The sequence below is a fragment of the Silurus meridionalis genome, chromosome 1 (genome assembly GCF_014805685.1).
Source record: "Silurus meridionalis isolate SWU-2019-XX chromosome 1, ASM1480568v1, whole genome shotgun sequence".
In the NCBI taxonomy this organism is placed as follows: Eukaryota; Metazoa; Chordata; class Actinopteri; order Siluriformes; family Siluridae; genus Silurus; species Silurus meridionalis.
In genome coordinates this window covers 12,385,874-12,410,458 of record NC_060884.1, presented here as the reverse complement: position 1 = coordinate 12,410,458, position 24,585 = coordinate 12,385,874, and the positions used below count along the sequence as shown (strand labels likewise).

General features: G+C 35.2%; 1 protein-coding gene across 1 annotated transcript; it reads right to left on the bottom strand.

Moving 5' to 3' along the window:
- Positions 1–9,435: 9,435 nt before the first annotated feature.
- Positions 9,436–21,999, bottom strand: lrrn1 (leucine rich repeat neuronal 1). Its single transcript, XM_046859896.1, has 2 exons — positions 21,491–21,999; positions 9,436–13,054 (listed from the first exon to the last, which is right to left on the bottom strand). The coding sequence occupies exon 2, from the start codon at positions 12,822–12,824 to the stop codon at positions 10,677–10,679; it is 2,148 nt and encodes a 715-aa protein (XP_046715852.1). The 5' UTR covers positions 12,825–13,054; positions 21,491–21,999; the 3' UTR covers positions 9,436–10,676.
- Between the last annotated feature and the right edge of the window lie 2,586 nt (positions 22,000–24,585).

Genomic DNA, 24,585 nt, shown 5'->3' with positions numbered 1-24,585 from the left:
TAATTTATCATCTTAGGCCATGTAAAATTTAAACATTTACATTTTTAAAGAAAACTATCAACTTTTTTGTTTTATTTAAAATTCATTTAAATTTGTATAAAATGTGTTGACTGTGTCATTACTATACATTTTATTCTTATTAACAGTTTAAAATACCAGGTAAGCTTGGATTTTATATGAATGTAAATTTTTACAAGTTACAAGTTTACAAATGACAAGTTATTTGCATAAATTCAACACAGTTTCACTACACAGCAGGAGTATAGTATATTTAAATGGTGACATTCATTGAACATCAAACTATGTTTATTGTCGTTAAACAAAACAAAATGTATTAATAGTTTATTCCATATTTTAAAAAAATTCAACTTCACTTTTGATTTTTAAGTAAAACAATATATATTTTTTCAATAATAAAACAAATAAAAATGCCATGTAAAAATGTGTTTGTTTTCCTCTCCTTTTCTTTATTATAGATGAGAATTGTGACTCAAAGTCCTGGTATTCTACTCTTTTAAATAGGAGAAACACTAAAACTCACTACAAAGTAATGAAGCAACATTCAGTCTACAAAATCTGAAGATCTGCCTTTTACTGCTGTATAGGAAGCCACAGTACACATAAAATTTAATTGCACTGTGCTCACAATTGCATCCCCTTACTTTACCCAACGGGCTAACCTGTCTTTAGAACAGCTGGTTTTTGCACCTCACTTCTATGTTACATTATTTGTGGACTCTTTCTGAACTGAAGAATCTAGAATGATATATTACCGTGCTATGGTGCCAGGAAGGCAAGGCCACAGTATGAAATGGCTGAACTATGGTCTTCAACTCAGGCAGTGTGTGCTGTTAGATAAGGCATGGCTATACACAGACTTATCTGGCCATAGAGATAGCTAAGAAGAAAGCTGTCAACACTTTAGACCTCATAGCGGCCTCTGCTGATCACTTTGCACTTTGTTACATTACACTTTTTCTTTGAGTTTTTCTTAGTTGCTTTGGAGCATTTTACAGTGCAATCTCAAAGCAATTTGTACAAACAGCACAACACATTGGATTTCTTGCAAAAGCCTGTATTTTTTTCAAAACCCTTAATTCATCTCTCACAAGTAAGTATTTGTGTCAGTGAACATCTCATAATCTCAAATTATAAAGTCCTTTTATCATTGTTCACAAACCACTTAATCAAAATGTCATGTTGTCAGTATGACAGTGCATAGTTTCAGTATTTCCTGTTATAAATTATGGTTTGGATTACAATCATCTATGGATTTCAACAGCACAAATTTATTTACAGTTTTTCTCAGTTGCATTGGAGCATTTTCTCAGATCAAAAAAAATTAAATTCTCAAAACTACTTGTTCAACATCCACATCATTTAGTCACTTGTGCACATCATAAAAGCATTTCTCGTGCTTTGATCAAATTGCACATACTGGTTCATTTCTCCAAAGCAACTTAGAAAAACTTTATTTGATTTATATTGATCGCAAGAGAGCAGAGAGGATTTACACTTTTACTGTACTGTTATAGTTTTTGTCTGTTTTCTGGTTGTTCATCCATTTTCAGAAATTGTAATTCTTTTTGCTCTGTCTGTCATATGCTCGCTAAGTGAAGGTTCACAAGATTCACCTTTGACCTGTTTTACAGAACTAGTTGACCATTGGTTAATCTGATGCCATACACTCTCCTTTATTAGTGACATTCAAGATTCATCTGCACAATTCAACAAGTTAGTTCATCTCTTAAAAGTAAGTATTTGTGTCAATGAACATCTCATTGCCATCAGAATGAAAAGTCCCTTTGTCATTGTTCATGAACAAAATTGTCAAATGTTTAGTCATGTTGTCTGTATGATGGTGCACAGTTTCAGTATTTCTTGCTATAAATTACAGTTTGGATTACAATGATTGACAATGTTCAAAGCTGAATTTCTTGTTTGGCGTTTATGAATTCCAACAGCAAAAATGTATTTATTTGATTGCATATTTAATTTATATTGATTGCAAGATAGGATTTATTTTTTTACTGAACTGTAATAGTGTCTGTTCATTTCCTGGTTGTTCATATATTTTCAGAAATTCTGTGTTTTGCTAATGAAGGCTCACAAGATTCACCTTTGACCTATTTTACAGGACTAGTTGATCTGATGCCATACATACTGCCCAGTTAATCAATTCAAATCACATTTGCAATAAAAACACATGACATGATGACAACAGGTTTAACCATTTTGCATGCAATGAACTGATGCCGAGATGTTTTTGGGGTTAAGACTATTCAGGTGAAATCAGTATAATATGTTTTTATGACAAACAGTGATAATGTAGAAAATAGCAGACAATTGTACACAATCAATTAAATGAATGTACCAAAGCATTTGCAATTTGATCAAAGCAACAAGGAATGTTTTTATGATGTGCACAAGTGACTTAATGATGTGGAGGTTGAATAGGTAGTTTTGAGAATTTCATTTTTGATCTAAGAAACCCTCAAAAGCAACTGAGAAAAATTGTAATCTTATAATAAAGTGTTATTACGCTCCCCATGTCCTAGAAAAGTCTCTTTTATCAAGCTGCACCATTATATTATATGCACCAGACAATTACAATTTCATAGAAGCATTACCAAGAAAAGTACGGACACTTTTACAGTACAGTAAACGTGTAAATCCTGTACAATTTCTTGCAAATATTCTATATCAAATATGCAATCAAATTAATACATTTGTGCTTTTGAAATCCATAGATGCCTTACAGAACAAAAATCTGCCTTGTGCTTTCTCAATCATTGTAATACAAATCATAGTTTACATCAGGAAATACTGAAATTGTGCACCGTCATACTGACACCATGATTGAACATTTTGAAGATCTTGTTTGTGAACAATGATAAAAGGACTTGACATTCTTGACACTTACTTTTGAGAGATGAACTAAGGATTTTGAGAAAAGTAAAGGCTTTTGCAAGAAGTCCAATGTGTTGTGCTGTTTGTACAAATTGTGTTGAGAAATGCATTTACTGGTTTGCAAATATAAAGTATGATTCATAGAAGTGGTGTTTGTCTTTATGCATTAATGGGTTTGCACTGTATGTGCATATAAAACTATTTATAGATGATAGGTGTATATACTCTGGTATTTAATGCAGTATGTTGTTCAGCTACTGCAGTGCCCCAGTTCACAAAGAGAATTATTAAAATACTGTATCTTTTGCATTCATATAATGATTCAGTCGCTCCTTCTTACAAAACTGAGACAGACCATATCTTCCCCTCTCTCTGTCTCTCTCTCTCTTTCATGTGCATAAGTATGGTGATCTAATGAAGAGTGTCATGTGGATTGGAGTCTTGCCCCCCACCCACACACACTGTGGAGAGAGATTAAATTTTGATTAATTTTTGACATCTTGAGCCATTGGCTCCAGCCTAGTTTCTGAAATGAGATAGCATGGCTGTAATCCGGAGAGTAGCCAGGAGGTCAACTAAACCATGTAACGTCTACAGTATTTATATATAAAGTATGAGGGAAAACTTTTTCTATTCACACTTTTGCCTAATAAATATGATCAATGATATTCCACCCATATAGTGTATTCTTCCTTAAAATGTTGAAATGTTTTCCTAATTTATTACAGTAATTAAATGTTCCATTATGCTACGGAGACTGCCTGGTTATATCAGTTACAAAGGCTGTGAGAGCTTCTAAGTGTATGTACCTAATTCCATCCATGGTGCATATTTCAACTTTTTCTGTTCTAACACACCTGCCATCCCCATGAAATCCCGGTTGTACCATATACCACATTCCCCCTGGAATTTCTTTTTACTGTTCATAGAGCCATGACATGTGCTAGAATGTCTAATTAGTCTTTTTGTTTTGCCATTCAGGCTGTCTCTTCTGTGAATGTGTGGTTTTTTTTCACAGTTTTGAAAGACTACATGGTGTTTTTCACAACTCCTTACCTGGCTCAAGTTGACCTTGTCAGTGATATTTCTGTCTGTGCACTTAGGGGCATCTTGCAGACATTGCTCCCAGTTCTAGCAAGTGGAGACATGAAGGGTTGCCTAGGAAACAGGGCCTCCAGAAAAGGGAAATGCAGCAAATTCTTAGAATTACAGAACAGCTTCAATCATTTTCAAAAGGTAAACAAAAATTGCTGGTATGACCATGGGACCATGAAAAATGTTTCTTTTACTGGAATTAATTAAAATTACCACTGCTACACTACTCACATGTATATAACTAGTATATATGTTCTGAATTTTCCAGCCATACTGTATGTGGTTCTTCCCCAAACAAAGTAGAAGGCACACAATTGTATTGAATGTCTTTGGATGTTGTAGCATAACATTTTCCCTTTACTTTTATTAGGAGACTCAAACCTGTTCCAGTATGACAATTCCCCTGTGCACAAAGCCAGCTCCATGAAGATATGGTTTACACGGGTTGAATTGCAAGATCTTGAATTGACATCTACAGAGCAGTGGCCTCAATCCTATTGAACATTTTTGGGATGAATTGGAATGCTGACTGCCCCCCAGGAGTCCTCAGCCGACATTAGCACAATACCTGACTTTACTAATACGCTTGTGGCTGAATGATCACAAATGATCAAACACACTAGTAGATCTCCCCTCAAAATCTAGTGGAACATCTTCCCAGAAAAATGGAGGTTAAGTGGATGTTCGGGGGACTAAATGTGGAATGGAATGTTTAAAACGAGCATATGAATCTTATGATTGGTTTCCAGAATAATTTATAATTTGTCTATTTATACAGATAGATAGATAGATAGATAGATAGATAGATAGATAGATAGATAGATAGATAGATAGATAGATAGATAGATAGATAGATAGATAGATAGATAGATAGATAGATAGATATTCATACACCATTCTGTATTAAGGACAGACAAGCCTTTTGTGCACAGTACGAAAGTCCTTTGTCAGCTTTTCGTTTTCTCCCAGCTGGATTTGTGATATTTTCTGACATTTAAAAATATCATGGTGTCAGGAGAATATCCATAGCAACACTATCAAAATACATAGTGATCATTAAAAAGCTGAAATTATAAAGTACTTTACTAAGTACAAGCTATAATTTGTTTCTTATTCCAGACACATTAGGCAATAAATAGTTGAAGTAGCATATTTAAAGTGGTCTCAGTGAAGAGATGCAATTGCTGCCTATGTATACATACATCATGTCATTTGTATGTGTACAAGTAAGTTTCTAAGATTCTACATATATATTTTTTTCTTTATCCAGAACCCCAGCTACCTATTTCTCCCACATCTATCACATATATCAAAGATATGGCCATGACCTGAACCTATTTGCATGACAATGATGTTGAATCAGGACCATAATGGGCCATAAAAGATCACAGTTATAATCACTATATCATTACCATGACCCCTATGCCTGCTATAAAATCACTTCAATATGTGTGTGTGTGTGTGTGTGTGTGTGTGTGTGTGTGTGTGTGTGTGTGTGTGTGTGTGTTCATTTTTATCTGGACATTTTGAAAGCAAGAAAATGGTTATCTAAGCACCTGAAAATATCTTAAATATAATAAGTAGTTCTTGATGCAACAAAATACAAAAGTAAGCAGTGTGTTTTTAGATGCTGTTTCTCATTTTACTTCTTTCAAAAAATAAATGCATGGAATTAGGGAACAAAAAATTATACCACGAATGAGTAAAATGTGCCTAGAATATATTGATCATCTTATATTTGGTTCACTTTATTCACAATATTTTCACTTGCTTAGATGTTAGTTTTTACAGTGTATGGCCATACAGATTTTTTTATTTTTTATTATGTATTTGTATGTATCAACATCGGCATAAAGTGGAGGCTAGTTCAGCAAAAAATCAAGAATCTGAGGTCACAACCTACATATCCAGCTGTATTAAGAACTCATTTACCTTTTCTTTTGGCAGCTCTACAAAACAACAGTCTGCATAACCTGTCAATTAGTGAAGCTCTCCGGCCCAGCCAGGTGTTAGGTCAAATGCTAACAAAGCCCGTGGGCAAATGTAGCATTTCAAACCTTTCACTGGTCTGACACTAAAACGTGATGCGAAAAGGCACAAATGCACCAGCGCAGAAGCAGAACAAATACTAATGCCTTGCTATTGAAACAAAGGGGAAAATTATTTTAGAACTCCTTCTTATTACTATATATACACAGGTATAATGTTTTGGTCACAGACTATGTTTAAGATATGAATGTAAAATAAGTGGTCAATGTAATTATTTCCATTCTGTGAGTTCATAGTCTCCATCTGCTACATTAAGTGGGTTATAAGTAATTGTAGTTTAAAAATTATCCAGGGCTCAATTATGCATTTCACAAAAGCATCCAGCTTTCGAAAAAAACAAGAAGAGAGCATCCTGTTCCTGTCCAGCATTTCCCAAATGATTCCCCTTACTTCAAATAAATATGCTGCATTGCAGGTATCTGAAGACATCAATGCTATATGAAAGCCCTCTTGTTCTTGGAAAAAAAGTAAAGGTTATTGTTTCTATCTGAAACAACAGCTCAAAGAGATGCCACTGCTGAGTTGAGATGTTTCTGATTAATCAAAGATTAAATCCTGTTGTTTTAATTTTTTTATTACTGGGGGAGTTCTTTAAGTATGGTCACTGATGATTGCACAAATTGAAGTACATTACCCATAGATGTATTCCATTCTTTCTCATATTAGATTTAAATGCTTAAACAGACTATTAATGGTGGGCAGGACTTTGAGATGTGCACAATTGATTTGAATTCAGGAGCATCTAACTGACTGATTATAAGCACTCTCTGGGCAATTATTGCTTTGTTTTACTATTTAATATTATGACCATTATGGGTACCATTCCTGCATCATTATTTAATTTCATCTAGTTTTTCAGTTCAATAATTAAACCAAGCAGACACAAGACTGTGTTCACGACAGGCCATGCAGCTTTAAAGGAAATGGTTAAGAAATGTTGTAGATGCCATTTTCAAATTTCTGTTTGTATAAGAACAGAACAAAACAGGTGTCATTAAGGATTAATGGCACCTTAAGGATTCAACTAAATATCTGCAGCCAATGCTTATTCTCAAGATATAACCATGTAAATTAAATGACACCTTCAGTGTATTCCTTTTTATAAGTTTCAGCAGATGGTATAAATCTCTATTTCATGGTTCATCTACTACTAGTCACTAATCTGGTGAGAGGTATGGTGACTGCAGGACTATTTTCTCTCTACATTAATGATGTTGAAATCTCAATAAATAATATGATGCAAAGCAAAAGAAAACTGACACTTCAATTGAAAAATGTTCGGTATGGAAATATCAAAAGAAAACAGTGTTTTATTTCCGTTTGGACCTTAACATGCAAGCATGTTAATGTAAGCAATTAATCTTTCCCAATGTGTTCAGGGTAGTTCTTTCAGGTACTCTATTTCTTTCTGTCTGTATGTAGTTACTTAAATGCATAAACTGACAATATTATTACAGAAATATAGGTTTTATTCAACAGGTACAGTGCACTAAGTAATAAGTAATAAGTAATGTGTGGTGACAGAGGTGGCAATATTGCATAGCAGGCAAATAGTCAAAAATTCTAACACAAAAACCTTGGCGCATGTTTGTGGACAAAGTAAGTCCATGCTAACAGCTCATAAAACATAGGTTATTAAACTAATATTTAGAATGCACGGATTAACAAGCAAACAGCCGAATAGGAGCTGACTTTATTATAACAAAATTAACAGAATTTGATTCATGTCAGATAATCCACAATAATACACTGTCTACAAGTGAAATTAAACAGTTTTACTTTTTTTTCGTAGACATTTGTAGATCTGAGCATAAGATACAGTATAAAAATTGCTATTTACACTTTTACAACTGATATGAAAGGAAATATCAAACCTGCCTGCCCAAATTGGAAAAGTATAATTTTTTTTTACAACTGACTCTTTTTTCCGTAGTTGTGTTCCATGCGACCGTAATAGCACATGTCCATGTGCATCTCCACTATGCCATTCATTACAATGGACAATTTTGTCCGATTTGTGTGGTACAAATGGTTACATTGCAGAGAATCCTGGCGGAATGTGTGGCGGAGAAATTCCATTAAAGCTGCATTGCTGCTTTTAGCCAAAGGGTCAAGAGCATTATGAAGCACAACACTTCTATTTTTTTTCTAGACCATGTCAATGTTATAGAATCGACATCAGAGAGAAAGAGAGATCTGCATCAAGAATGTTGCCATAAGCCTGCAATTGGGTACTTAAATAAAAGAAAATAAAAAAGACAAATGTCCGGTATGACCGCTACCTATTAGTTAGCAAAGCACAAAAAGAAACATCCTGTGTCCATTTCAGTGAAGCTTATACAAAAATTGAAAACATAATTTTTAAGCTTCTGCCATGTTATAAATGCATTTACAACAACTGTAGGTGTTTATACCTCTACAGTATGTAACTATGACAGCTTTTAAGTAATGCCAGCATAACCTCTACTGTTAAACTTTGCATAAAAATTGCTTGTAAAATATGAATTGTTCTTTGCTTATCTACAAACTAAACTTCTAACTACACTTGTGATTGAAACTAAGCTAAAAAAAAAAAATGTGTTTTTATAAGTGGATTTTACATGTAGACCACCAGGGTGGCTTTCTTTCAAAAATTGTAGTGCTTTTTATGCTTGTGTTCTTAGGTGAGTTCTAATAGCAACATGATTTAATAAAATCACTTCTTAATTACAACTATGACCACAATTGTGCAGCCTATAAATGGCCCCTGCTATGTCATGCAAATCCCAAGGCAATAGAGGATGTTTGCTGAATAGGCAGCACCTTATCCAAGGCCTGTGAGGCATGCTTATTGTATTGCAATTAGCATACTTCTGCAATTAGGGCAAATGTTTGTTGAATATGCTTGTTTATTGTTTGTTCCTATCAGATCAAGAAATTTGAAAATATAAACAAATTTACAATTCAAATTGAATTTCAAACTACTTCTGAATTTTAAAACCTATATTAATCAATTCAGATTAACTCCAAGCTGCTGCATGTTAGCACAAACAACCCACGCGACTGCTTTCTGAGTCAGTGATGAATAAAAATGAATGAATACTTACCATGATGTGACTGTGATGTACCTCGACAATTTATTGGCTACGTCTGTGAAGTTATGGTCACAAGGTGACAGTTTTGCTTTTAGTATTCTTGATAAAGCTTCTTGACTTGACTTGACTTGAGTATTCTAGGAAATAAGCATCCTTGTTTCAGCAAGAAAGCACCCTGGTGGCAATAGAACTAGACCCTGACAATCAAACTACATACATAAAAGTAAAAAATGCTACTAATAAATTTTTTATTAATCATTGAATATGAATAGGTAATAAAAAAAATAATATATAGAAGAACTATTCCTTTAAGTTCTAACGCAAATTTTAATGTTGATAAAAAAAGTTAAAATTATAGTTGATACAACATTACAGAACAATTGCTAACATCATTTAATAGACAATAGATCTCAAGTCTAAAATCATTTTGTCAGCTTACACTGTAGTCCATGGACAGAGTTCTTCAAATATTTCGGTGCACAACAGATAAACTGTTTTACAAAAGAGAGAAAGAAAATGTACATTCTATGTGAATACTGTCAAAGACATTTGTACAGTCCTGGATCAAACTGTTATAGCATCAACTGACCCAAAAATAATCTTTGACAATATCTATGCTGTGCTGGTTAAATATATGGAACATAAAAAGCACAGCTACTAACATTTCTCAGAAACTAAACAAAGCTGCAATACTGAGCTAAGGGGAAAAAAAAGATGCTCTACCAAAATATGTGAATCATTAGTCTATTTACACTGCCAAGCAAAAGTTTCTGAATCTCAAATTGAAAACATTTGGTTGAACATAAAAAAAAAATGGTTCAAGGTAAATATTTTAGAATTAGCATTAAGTAAGAAAATCTAAATAAAAATAGGTATAAATGAACTAAAAAAGATTTCTAACATTTTCTTTTATTGGGGTAAACTTGGATCTAACTGAAAGAAAAAGGCTGGAAAACCTTATTAGGCACTTGTAGTAGAAATGGTTGGGGGATTTTGTTGTTGTTGTATTTATTTTAACCACTTTCATAAACTCCTAAAGAAATTATTATTAATTATTACCTGCAGACACTTGTGACTAATTCTGGCTGCTCCTGCAGACCACATGATTTATTTCTCAAAATATGTACAAATTAGTTACTTAAACCAACATCACCGTAAATTAGAACAGTTACCGAACATTAATAAATCAACACTGTGCAATGTGAGCACTTGCTACACTTCCATGTAAATGTGGTCTTGTTATTTCTTCCACATGAACGTAAAAAACACTTGCTCCCACTGCCTTTTTTTGTGGCTTGGAACCAATTCACACTAAACTATAAGCTTGAGGTGACCGGTTCACCAAACAAGTGCTTTTGCCTTTAATAAAGCATTATAATCATATCACTTGTTTAATTATGTAACTGTAAAAAAAAACTCAGTGCTCAAAAACTTTTGACTGGCAGTGTAGTTGTTACCAGTAAGCAATGCAGAGAATAAATTCACTTTCATTTTTCGCACAGATAATAAAATGTGTCTTTGTGCTCCAAAACAAGTTTTTGATGGACTTCACCACATGTAGTAGCTTCTTGTTGTGTCAACCTGGCTTGGCTTTGGCTCCAGGGAGCCATCTTTGTCCTTTTCAGTGTCTACATCCCACAGATTGATGAGGGGAGGGTATAGCTCGTTAAGGGGAATAGAAGAGGTTTTCTGCATGTATTTTTTGAGAGAGTGGTGATAGTTCTTCCTTTTCCATCTCTTGGCAATGTAGACAGAGATGAACACCAGGCTGATGATAGCGAGGATTGTACCCATGACAGCAGCAAGAGCTGTGTTGGTGCCCTGGTCAGATATTTCCACAGCAAATGTTGAATGTTTAGTTGTGACATTTACACAAGACTTTTGAGTCTGTTGGTGAATATTGGACACTGAGAGACAGACCTCATATTCAGTAGCTGGCTGAAGGTGGGTCAGATTGTACTCATGGACATCTACAGGGACCCTGGCTGTGTAGGTGATATGAGGGTTGTCGATCTTCATGGTGGCTGAAGACCACTTGAGATTAGAAGTCATTACATTGGAGTTTACCTTCCAGGAGACGAGTATTGAGTGGGACTCGGTCTGTTTCACATACATTTTCATAAGCTGTGTGTTGTCCAGGAGAGTACCATTGACTCGGATCGCAGTCACCCTAGTGTCAGCACCTTCTGTATTCTGAGCAACACATGTGTAGCGACCAGAATCATCAGCCTGAATGTTTGATATATGCAGTGTTCCAGCACTGTTCAGACGGTACTTATCAGACACAGTATCCATCATGACCTTGTTGCCTAATGGTGTTACCCAGTATATCTCTGGTTCAGGCTCTGCCATTGCACGACAATCAAGGTCTACGGCCATGCCAATATCCAGGTTAAGATGATTAGGGAACGTATCGTGGGATATCATTGGCAAACATTGTTCAGCAGATTCATGTGAAAGTGCCTCTCTTATTCGCTGGCCTCTGACCTCAGGTGGCATTGCACAGTACATTGATAGAGGTTCCATAAATCTTATGGTTGTCTTATTTGAACTCATCCACTGAATAACACAATCACACCGCAGTGGGTTGCTGTGAATGCTGATCTCCCGCAGGTTTGGTAAAGATTCTACTGTTGCCAAGTAAACTGAGTTTAGAGCGTTGTTGTTGAGCATTAGACTCTCAAGAGATGGAACATCACGGAATGCTAATCGGCTAATGTATGAGAGCTTGGGGTTATTGGTGGCTTCAAGTTTGGTCAGTTCTGGCAGATTGTCCAGTGCAAAACGGTCAATGGATACAAGCTCCCCCATATTATTAATGCCAAGTTCTTTAAGCCTTAGCATGTTTTTAAAGTCCCCCTCCTGGATTTTGTGTACAGGGTTTTTGTTCAAATCCAAAAACTTCAGGTTTGGTAGTTTCTGGAGTGCATTTTGAGGAACATTCACAAGTCTGTTATCATAGAAAGAGAGGCTCTCAAGATTGTCAAGTCCTACAAAAGCATTGCCAGGTATATCAGTAAGTTCCATCCCTGCTAATACTAAACTTCTAAGGTTAACAAGAGGTTTAAAATTCAAATCCAGAATACCAACTACAGGATTTTCTCCAATCATAAGGATCTCCAGGTTAGGTGTTGAATCAAACCAGCGGCTATTAATAGCTTTGAGTTTGTTTGAGTTCAGGTGTAGCCTTAGCAAGCTGCTCAACCCAGCAAATGCATTAGGTGCAATGGAACTAATTTGATTGTGGTTTATATAAAGCTCCTGAAGGTTTGTAAGGTCCTGAAGGCAGAAATCAGGCATCTCAACAATTTGGTTTTCCTCCAGATGGAGTGTGGTGAGCTGGGACATGTTGGTCAAGCCTATATCACGAATGTTGGTAAAGTTGTTCTGGGAGAGATCCAGTTCAGTCAAGTTTAGCAACTGCTCCAGTTCCTCAGTGGTCCTTGCAATATAGTTACTCTGCAACAACAACACCTGTGTGTCACTTGACAGATTTCCAGGGATACGTGTAAGACGTAGGTCATTGCAGTCTACAGTGATCGCTTCCCTGTAGGTAGACTGGGGTGTGAACCATGGCCGGATTTCACATACGCATAGCTGAGGACACTCTGTAGATTCAACAGCAGAGAATGTAAGTACTGCCAACAGCAAAATAAAGCAAGGCTGAGCAACACAGAATGCAGTCCCTATAGCCATTTTACCCACTCTGATCAAAAATGGTCTGAATTCCCAAAGAAGCAAAAAAGATATGGACTGTACGGTGAGACTTTCATCAAGTGTTCAGAACTGCATCATCCTTTTTTACTGTAAAAACTTGAGCAACAGTGGCACAGAAATTCAAACGGTAGTTTCCCACTATAATCCCTGTAGACACCAACAGGGTTGTTTCTGATCCACAGTCTGATTTTAGGATGACACAACTGGGTCTGGAAACAAAAGAAAAGGTTCTGTCAAAATACAGGATAAAACAGCCCACATGACATTATATAACATTATATGACAGATTATATAAAATGAAAACTTCTGTATATATCAAAACTAAATATGAATATGTACATGTATGTAATATAAAATAAAAATAACCTGTAGCCACAAAGATGGAAGCACACAAGTGTCTAGAATGTATTTGAGTACTGTAGCATTACAGTTTACTAAATTATAGGACCCAACTATGTTCCAGCATGACAATGCACTTGTGCACAAAGTGAGATTGATTAGGACATGGTTTGCCAAAGATGACATTAATTAAAAAAGAAAATGAAATAAACCCCCTGAATACTTTGTATAACTGCGATTAACACCAGGCCTCATTAATGTGGTTATGGTTTAAGTTAAAGGTTGTCATTTCATAATACTCATCCCAATATCACATCCACGTGGTGTTGAATGTAACGATTAAACATCACCACCTTAAATTTGAATCATCTTTCATTGCCTACATTTTGTGCATTAGCTGCACAATCAGAGTAAACTGTTAATATAACACGAGCATCAATATCATAGCAAAAACAATAGGTTTGGTCCCGTGTTCAGTAAAATACAATTATGTTTATTCATCTCACAAATAACATTTGGCATTCAGTACTGCCTCCAAGACTCCTGCTTTAATACTCTTGCTGCTAAAATGATTGACTCAGCATCAGCGCCATATGGTAGAGCAAATGTCCATTCTCACCAGCCAGGTGCTTGCTCTGTCTAACACATAATAACACCCAGACTGTTTTTAGCTTACAAATTTGAATGTAGATTATTTCTCCACAGATGCTTTCATGTGCAAGACCAAAACAGCCCAAGAGAGTTTGTTTAAAATTGCCTACACTGAATTGCACATAATATCCAAACACAATTTCCTAGTTAGTGATGAATCAGATTTTACCTAGAGGGAGATTTTCTTTCAAACCTAGCGGAGCAAGAATTATTTTATTACAGCTGCATATTAAGTAGAGAACAATAATATACGGAAAATGCAGGCAAAAATGTAACCAAAAGATTCTATTTAAAAATTATTTTATAACAACTTTTTGTGGATAAGATATTCTCTAAAGAAGTCTGTGTCCAATTTAAACAAATTTTATACCCAATCAGACAAACTGGATTATCCATTGCATAATTTAGTTAAATTCTGTAAATTGTTGATGTTCTTAAAACTTATTTGAACAAAAGACACATTTATAATAATATATTAAGTGTATTTACATTTGCCATTCAGGTAAAACATTTATTTTTGCACCATTTAATAGTTTACCATATTGTGAACCACTGAAATGTAATCCTGTTTATAATATACTGTTCACATATCTGAACATGTTATGAAATGCTGTAATGTATAGATATCTGTAAAAATACTAAAATTACATATTTCTACAAAACATGGGACTGCATCAAGGATCGGCTTTGAGCCCTTTCCTGTTTGCAGTGCTGATGAACAGGTTGACGGACGAGGTCAGACAGGAGTCTCTATTGACTATGATTTTTGGATTTGTGGTGAGAGTAGGGAGGGAGCAGGTTGAGATGAGCCTGGAAACGTTAAGGTACATGTTGGAGAGAAGGGGAATGAAAGACCATAGGAGTAAGACAGAGTACATGTGTGTGAAAAAGAGGGAGGGCAGTGGAGTGGTGTGGTTGCAGGGAGAAGAGGGTTGAATGTGGAGGAGTTCAGGTAGCTGGGGTCAACAGTAAAAAGTAATGAAGAGCGTGTTAAAAAAGTGAAGAAAAGAGTGCAGGCAGGGTGGAGTGGGTGAAGAAGAGTGGCAGGAGTGATTTGTGATAGAAGGGTATCTGTAATAGTGAAAGAGAAAGTTTATAGGACTGTGGTGAGACTTGAGATGTTGTATGTTTTAGAGACAGTGGCATTGAGTAAAAGACAGGAGGTTGAGCTGGAGGTAGCAGAACTGAAGTCGCTGATTTTTATTTGGATTGATGATTGATGTTGCTTTACTAATATTCTTTTTTCTGTAATGCATTTTTTAAAACAAATGTTTGAAAATATAAAAATAATTTTTTCATTGATATATTGTACATACAACAAAAAATTATTTTTTTTCCAATAGCTATTATTTAAAAAATACTCTAAAAATGAGAAAAATATAAGATGCATATCAAAAGCAACAATTAATTCATTTCTATTGACACAGAAAAGTGAAATGCTTAAGTTTTTTTCTGCCTAACCCAAAACTAGTATTTGCAAATTCTAAGTATACTAAATGTCTATGGTTACACAAAGTGAAGGCAACCACAAATGCATAATTCCATGTTCCATGTCTTTTGCCAATGCAGTGTATTGAACTTTCCACTGTGCTAACTGTGTCCACATCAAGTCTAACCTTTGCTTTAGCTGAATCTGCAGAAAAAGATTTTTTTGCCAAAGCAAGGGTAAATAAATAAAATAAATAAATAAATACATTCTATGGCAATATGGCAAAATTGTATGTACTGGTTTTAAGAGTTGAAATATAATTAGATCAACTATTTAGAAATCAAGCAAATCAAGAGCAAGGAATGAATGTGCCATGTAAAAGCACATGAAAGAATCTGTCACTCTTTAATTGTGACCATGTGTGCTGTGTGACTTGTCTAAAAATCCTGATATTGGAAATGCATTATTTGTCTAAAGGTCCTATTTGCTTCATATCTGGCCATGTGTTCTGTTTCCTAAATCAAATCTTATTAATTTTCCTGAAGGATTCTGGCTACATTGTACTACGGTGCCTTAGTGTCCAGATGCACTGTAGGAAAAATCAACAGAGCCCTGTAAACAATAAATGACAACAGACAATCAATCAAGACATGGATGCCTATCAAGATCATGATGCCTATTAATTCAGAAAGCTTGCCTTTTTCGTTAGCATAAGGCGTTGTAGTCTCATGCAGTTTTTTGTGTAATGTTATTAAATGGGGATAGACATTAAAATAAATATTGCATTTGTTTGTATTTTGAATCATAATCACTAGAGGATAAACTAAAGCTTACCAGTTTCAGTATGCCCAGTCTGAAACAAGAGTTATGCATGCCATTATGTTCAGCATCATCTATAGGAATAATTTTGTTTTAATATGTCTAGTATTAATATTTCACTGCCTGTTAATCTTCATAATATCTTCATAGTGAGGTTAATCTCAGATTCAGCACTTTGGCTCAGGTACTTAACACAAAAAGGAATAAAACACTCGGAAGGATGAAAAACGATACAGCGAAGCATCCCACACAATTTCGGTTGGAAATGGGTCCAGCATTTTAGCTCAAAGCTTAGTATTGCAGAATATTCTGACCAAAAAGATTGAATGAAAGAAATATTGTTTATACATTTGATTAGTAAAAAATAGGAATAGTAATAATTAACGGTTTATTAGTTAATAAGACTCTTCTTGCGTCCGAGTCAGTTAAACAGAAACAGCTAACAGCGGAGTTGTTCAGTGTTGCCAGAATTCCAATGAACAGATAAAAAATGAATGAATGTATTTAATGCAATGGTACATTAAAGCAAATTAATTCTTTTCTGATCCAGTGCGTTCTGAAGTTTTGCCAAACAGTATGATAAAACCTATAGTTAAAATCTGTAGTTAGATATATAGTGTAAACCTTGAGGCTGGACTTGTCTGGCAGCAGCCCAGAAAAAAAAAATAAAAAGGCTTTTAGTGCTTTGTTGGAAAGAGCTATTGATTTGTTTGAACTTGTTCCAAACCTGTTAGTAGACAACGTGAACATTGATTTTTGGTGATGTGAAGTAGTTAAAGCCTCAAGTACCAAGACACATTTGTAAAATATATACTACACCAACAGCTCACTGTTCTATCCAAGCAAATCTAAATAATATATACTGTATAACACTGTATATTTCTGTATTGCTGCTCACCTCTTAAATACACCTAAAACACTGTAAATCAATCATCCATTCAATAGTTGAATGCTAGAAGTTGGCATCCTTTAATTGAGAAAAATAGAAGTAAATGATTGTTTATACTACTCAAGCTTTATTAGGCTGGTCTTTTACACAATGACTTCTTACTATAATTGTCCATTTTCCAATGCATCTTTCTGCTTTAAATCATAATTGACAGCCATAAAAAATCTGCTGACACCATCTGCCATTTGATTGTTCCCCTCTGTCCCCCTCAGGATTGCGGGGGGGGGCATCACATTGTGTCTGTCAAACTAAAAACAGAGTCAGAGCATTCACTCTTTCTCTCTTACACCCTATACTGACCTTTCTTTGATCTCTCTTGCTAATAACTTTCAAAAATGTGTATTAAAATGTTAAATCTGTACAAGTGCCTGTGTTCTAATAAAGCGCATGACAAATGCATTTATGTCAAGCTAAAGTTATAATCCATTCCAAAACAGATCCTTTTATCTGGTACCAAAATGATCTGTGTTTATCAACTGCAACACACCAGTAAAACAACTTGTGCAAAAAGAACTGTAATGAAAACACACTTCAAGCTCATTTTTAGTAAGTCACTTGTGAATAGAGTGCAGCCTGAGCTGTAAAATACACTGCTATTATGGGCAGAAAGATGCTGAGGAACCATTGTCCCCTATCCTCTACTCGGGTCCAAAAATAACCTTGAACATGTTTCACCTTTCTCAGGAAGGAGTATTTATCCATGCTTGTCTAAACACTAATCCATGTAGGCAAAAATGTGTTGGAAATGAAGCAATGATACACTGCCTAAGCAAGCAGAAAAAAAGAGGGAGAGAATGAAATCCAAGGGAGATCTACAGCACAGTCTGAACGAAAAAAAAGGAGTCGTGGTTGAAGCTGATACCATTACAGAGAAGTGAAGTTTGTGAAATGAATGATAATGGAATTCTGTTCAGCACCCCAGAGGCATCTCAATAGGGGAACAGAGATGATAGCGTATTTACGCGTGATTCTCATTGATTAACACTTTATAGTATTAAATACTAGAAATATCTTTGGTCAAATGGTACATTTGTTGATCAAGAGTATTGGAATTTGCTATTCATTGATTACAGATGACAGCAGACCAATGGAATTAAAGGGTAAAGTGGAAAACAGGCAAGCCTCAAGGGTCTCTAAACGCCCAAATCTAATTTCTTTTTCACAATATTGCTTTAGCTATTTTTGTCCTTTAAAAAAATCATCTTATTATCCCTAGGGTCTTTTTCTAGCACTTTATACATTATAAGCTACTGAAAACGTAACTGAAACAAGGAGTCGGGATTCTTTGTGCTGTATGAAGCCTGTATTGTCATTTGAAGAAATCTGAGAACTTAAAGTATCTTAACTGGCATCTGTCAATATAGTAAAAAAATAGCATGTAAAATATACATCAAATATATCGAGATGTTGAATCACCTTTGAATCGCATTTCTCAGCAACATTAAGAAACTGGGGTCAGAGCGCAAAAACATCATTAATACAGCACCCCTGGGGCATAGAGACTTACGGGCCTTGCTCAAGAGCCCAAAAGTGTGAGCATGGTGATGTGGTGATGCTGGGGATTGAAACCCCGACTTTCTAATTAGTAACCCAGAGCCTTAACCACTGGGCTATTATTCCCCTCAAAAGGTATATTATATATATATATATATATATATATATATATATATATATATATATATATATATATATATATATATATATATATATATTAAGTACAATTCTGGTAACAATGGGGGAAAGAATTAATCTTGGGAACCTTTGACAGGATTTGCAAGGATGAATGTAATGTCTAAATCAAGACTTGTCCTTAAATGAATCTTATAATAAGATTATGTGCCCAAACACACGTTTAGATTATCCACAAGTAGTCGAAGGACCAACAACAAGGATTTTTTGGATGATTATCTCAGTCTTAAGATTTATATAAACAATCATATAAAGCAATGTTAAATGTTTTCATGGAGGAGGGTCTTACAGGAAGTACATTACAGGAAGAACATTGATTCAAGCGAACACTTTACCAAATACATACTGTAAGGGTACTGGCGATATAAACTCAAGAGTCTCAAGGAGTTTTTACAACTCCAAAGAGAAACACTCTGTTATAGTGTAAACAGAGTATCTCACAAACATGCTGCTAATAAAACTAAAAATACAATACCAAGATATGATTATTTTTATATGTAAATATATTGACAATAAATCTATAAATGGTGAAATAATTTGTGGGGTGCACTGATTGCAAGAACCATTGTGGGTTTTTTTTTATGTACACTAAACAAAAAGATTTCTCAACCACATCATGATGGCTTGAATTAGTCAATCTGCTGCCTGGTCTATTCTACTCCCTGTCTCTGCAACAAACACACACTTCTTAGGGAAATAATACAGAAGAATACAGCCTGGATTGTTCCCCTACACACTATCTTTACTATTTGATGTGATTATTCTGTTTTTTTGTTTTACATTCTTTATGCTTAAAGGTTTTTGTCACCCAGATATCTCTTACATCATGGAAGAAGGATTGTTCTTCCCTAGCAGATAAAAGGGGAGAGAAAATGAGAACATAAGAAGATACTTTTTTAGTCTGGAAGTTTGTTGCCTGTTTTTTTTTTTGTACTCTTAGGATTTAAAATCTTGAGTTTTCTTTATGAGGTACTCATTTTCTCAAAAGGGATATAAAAAATCATACATAAAAATGCAAAAATAATATAATTTTCAGTGCAGTAGTGCTCATAAAAAAAGCTCATCTATGTCAGTAGGCAGTACGCCTGTACATTATAGTGTAAAATGACACACGCCTCTATTTTTGGGTAGAATGTAATACAATACTCAAGCATTTGGGTGCAGTCGTGGCTCTGCTTCGGTTTCTTTTTTTTTCTGTGTAGCACTAGGTTTTTATGAGCACTTCCATCAGCATAAAAAATTTAGGTTTATCAGAGTAAAAAGAATATCACACACATTGTATGTGCAATTTGAGTGAAGTGAGTAGTCATAGATGCCAATGCAGAAAATGTAAAAAAAATAAAATAATAATAATTAAATTGTTTTACTCAAAAAGTCTAATGGAACGTAAAGCAGAAATGGATTGCACAGTACCATGTTGACAATGCATAGTCTTTTTAAAGGAATGCATCAAAACCCTTCTGCTTTGTAAGTGAATAGAGTAGCACAACGTCATGTTCATACTAATATTTCATTAAAGCTGCTTGATATATTTTCAAAGGTAATATGTAATAATTTGTATTTAATTGGGCATACTAACTATTGTCTCTCCCAAATTTAGATTTCACATATTATGTCACATAAATTACCATGCACAGTACAGCATGCAGTAAAATGCTTTTTACAGCTGCTCCATTACATAAAATATAAAAATTAAAGAGTACTAGAAAAGTAAAGTTAAAAGGTAGAATTAAAAATTAAATTTGCAATATAATTACATAGACTAGAACCAAATAAAATAGAAATGCAAATCTTTTTAGATAAATGGTAAGCATTGTAAAGCTAATGCCTATGTGTAGGGATCTGGATTTATAGATCCTTTCAAATCTTCAAAAATCCAAGTATTTTGTCAAATTCTATTTTGGATAAAGATGTGTTATTGTAATTTGCACACTGTTTACAAAAGCAATAGACTTATAACAAAAACAACAACATTTGTTGCAGTCAAGCATGAACATAACCTCATAAATCCTCAAAAATAGCTCATGAAAGAAAAAGCATTAATGCTCTCCTATATATGCATCTTCTCACTTCTCTTAGTCTTTCACAGCAGCTTCCATGTTTAATAAAACCCCGGCACTGTTTATATAAGCCCAGCTGCCTCAGGACGCCAGTTTCATTAATATGCTCGTCACCGCCTCCCAGAAGTTCTGCAAGCTCTGCAGACGCAACAGCTGCAGCTAGGCGGAGGCGTCCCTCAAGGACAATATGAACAACTCACAATCCTTTCCTTATTATTATGCATCCCTGCCATGCACTTAAACACGCCTTTCCACGTTTAACATGGTCCGGGGTTCCTGCTCTTTTCTTCCAAAGTTCTTGCGTCTCCTTGAATTTCGAACAAGGGAGCCGTCGAGACATCTGCCTGTGCCATCATATTTGGGATGCAAATCACATTACGAGTGCAGATCAAAGGCAACTACAGAATGAATGCAAGGCTGTGTGGACTTGCGTGGGGACAACCAATTCCTCAGATGGATATACAATCAATATACTTGTAAATACACACATGAACCTTAATTGTAAAAGATGATAGTTTAATATGATAATGCACGATGTACTGCACCACGCATAATTCCTACTGCAACAAACCAAATCTCCAAGAGGTACTGTTTTTTCTGTACGAATACATTCTACAGTATGTGGATTCTTGTGCATTTTTTGTTTATTATTTTGCATTAAAAGTAAAACATTATATGTGCACAAAGAAATCTGGAAAACATATATTACCTTTTTTGGCGTGCACGTTTCAGTTACACCGGCCTCCTCCCTCAGTGCATGCAATGTCCTTACAGACCGAAACGTCAACAAACAAGGGGACAAATCCAGAAGGCGATATGAGCCTGTGTGTGTTTGTGATCGCGTTGCTCCCTAGTTTTACACCACGAGACGCCTTCAAGCCATATGTTTTATTCGGGCACCCGTTTCGTTATGTCCACGCGGATTCCCCCTGATAGAAAAGAGCATGGTCCGGTTAGAGAGAGGAGCAGCGGTACGCCACCGGTGGTCTCTGCACACTGGAGCAGCACGCGCTTCGCAGACAGAATAGCGGAGCTCGCGCACCTGGCGCTGTCCGCGCGAGTCAGCTGATTATGGCGCGCGCGATTGGCCGAGGGGAGCGCGAGCGGGACGCCATCTGTTTCGCGAGAGCTGCTGGGATTCGAACAAAGACGCGCTGAGGGGAGAAAGCCCGAATGAGGGCAATACACCGAGAGCGTCCTCCAAGCCTTCTGTCCCTGTCCCCCCCTCATTTCCCTTTTTTTCCTTGTCGTTGTGATGGAAGACATGTGCGTGCTCTTCCAGTCCCCATGAGACAGCATCTCTTTGTTTAGCGACTGAAAGCACTTTTTTTTTTTTTTTTTTTTTTTACAGAAAGGTGTCCTCTAACCCTGACCCTGTTATTGATCACATTTGTTTGTTTGTTTGTGCAAAATATAATTTAAAGAGTAAACAGTTTAAGGGGCCAATTGCTATATTTATTGTATAAACAGGAATGGACAGGAACGAATTTTTATTATTTTTTTACTGAAGTATTTGATTGTGCTTCTGCTGTTCGTTTTATTAAGTAGCTGTACTTATTATCATGTTGGGAAATGTTTACTTTCACTACATTTTAATCATTATTCCCATTTTCATGATGGTTTTGAGCTTTTTCACTCCACTACATTTCAGAAGAGCATACATACATACATACATACATACATACATACATACATACATTGAGATAAAGGATAAACCATAAAATCACCACCACCACAACCCCACAGCTTTTCTCAAGGTTCTCTCATTGAGTTCCTTGAATGATAATTCAATGCATGCAAGAGAAGCACTGAATTTCATACATTAATGACAAATATTGCTTATAGAGCAGAATTTTTAATACTTAACTACATAAATAGCAATTTATACTTTTGGAGTATTATCACATTCACTGAAACAATATTTAAACAGGATATTTGTACTGCACCCATCACTGGCATTAATGTTATTATTTAGGTAAAAATAAACTCACTTTGTCACTTATATTTGTAATATTTACCATATTGAGTCTTCAGAGTCTTAAAGTCTTACAGCTTATTAAATCCTTTCTGCATGTGTGAACTCTTTGTGGTATGACAGAGTTTATGCCAATTTTAAAATTGGCATCTTGTGTAAACCATTATGCAATTGAATTCATTTATTCAGAAGTGCAAGGGGCACTAAGGCCAATTGCATATAGAGGTCGATTAGAATTGTCAATATACTGTGCCTGTCAAAAAAGAAAATAAATGTTAAAAACACCTACTCATTTACTGTTTTTGAGACATATGCTTGTTACTTTAGTATATCATTTTTTCTTTATAAAATCATATACATGTTTCAGCAAACAATGACCTGAAGCATATGTCAAAGCTCTGCAAGCGTCTGATGGAGTGTTATCTATCATAGAATGGCCTGCCCAGTCACTGGACCTAAATCCTATTGAACTGCTCTGGGAGAACCTGGGTCAGAAGGTCTGGAAGAAATATCCAACTACTGAAGAACACCTCTGACAAATTTTACAAAAGGCATGGCAAAGTATTATAGATGAATGTTTGGAGAAACAAACTGTCAGGATGCCAAGAGTGTGTAAAGCTATTATTTATCCTGAGGGAGGATTTTAAAAAAGAAATAAAGTTTAGCATCTATACATTTATATACAGTATTTGCTTGGTTCAGTAAATCTTTATACAGTTAAATTACATAATTTGTTGAATATAAAGAAAAGGAACAAAACATATTTCTCAAAAACTATGAATGGAACTTTTGGGAACCTAAATATGTGAGGCACTAAAGTAACCTGCTGCACCACAGACCAGTTTCAGGAACCTTAGCTTTAATGTTAGCTAGCTAGTCAACATCAGTTGGAATAACTTCCATGTATTTATAAAGGATACACACACACACACACACACACACACACACACACACACACACACACACACACACACACACACACAAATCTGATTTATTAAGACATGTACATGTACACAAACTGTGTATTGACTGCATACATGTATAATAGCATATAGAATAATACTGGTACAAAAATCCAAATACCACAATTTGAATCCAGGTTAAAAAGTCAGTGCATTATTGGTAACCTCTTAAATGCATACAATTGTCAGAAGTGAACTGGGGTTGTTTTTGAGACAGGCCAGTCAATAAAAGCTAATGTTGCATTTATATTAGTGTTAGGTGACTTATAAAACCCTGTTCATACGGTATGTACTAAATTGTTTTAGATTAATATTCCTGTCTGTTAGATGCTTGTCAAATTGAGTGTCAGTTAAAACCACACGACATAAAACCACAGAGAATTATTTAAAATGATTCCTATTATTTGACATTTGTTCAGCATAAATTCCAGCAAAGACCAATCACAATGATATAATTCGGGGTGTTTCAGTAAATCTCTTGTGCAATGAAGATAAAAATAGACAGAACTTTTTTGTCACCTCTGAACTGTAGAGACATATATACATTTTTTTTTTTTACAGTACATTCTAGCATTCTAGCAGTACGTACAGCATTTAATGTTTATGCACAATGATTATACATCAGTATTTGCTGATGATTTCATATTAAGTATATACGGTGTGATGAGATTAAACACCCATTTTTACTGTTACTGTAAAACAACCTTTTAATTCTATTTGCCAGCTTGTGCATTCTGTATCATTGTTCCATCGAGCAACTCATGCGACTCCACCATCTGTTTCTCTGAAAACTGTTTACAGGCTGTTCAAAATTCTCAATAAATTCTCAAGCAAGCCCTTATGCTACTCCTCCTTTTGGATTATTTC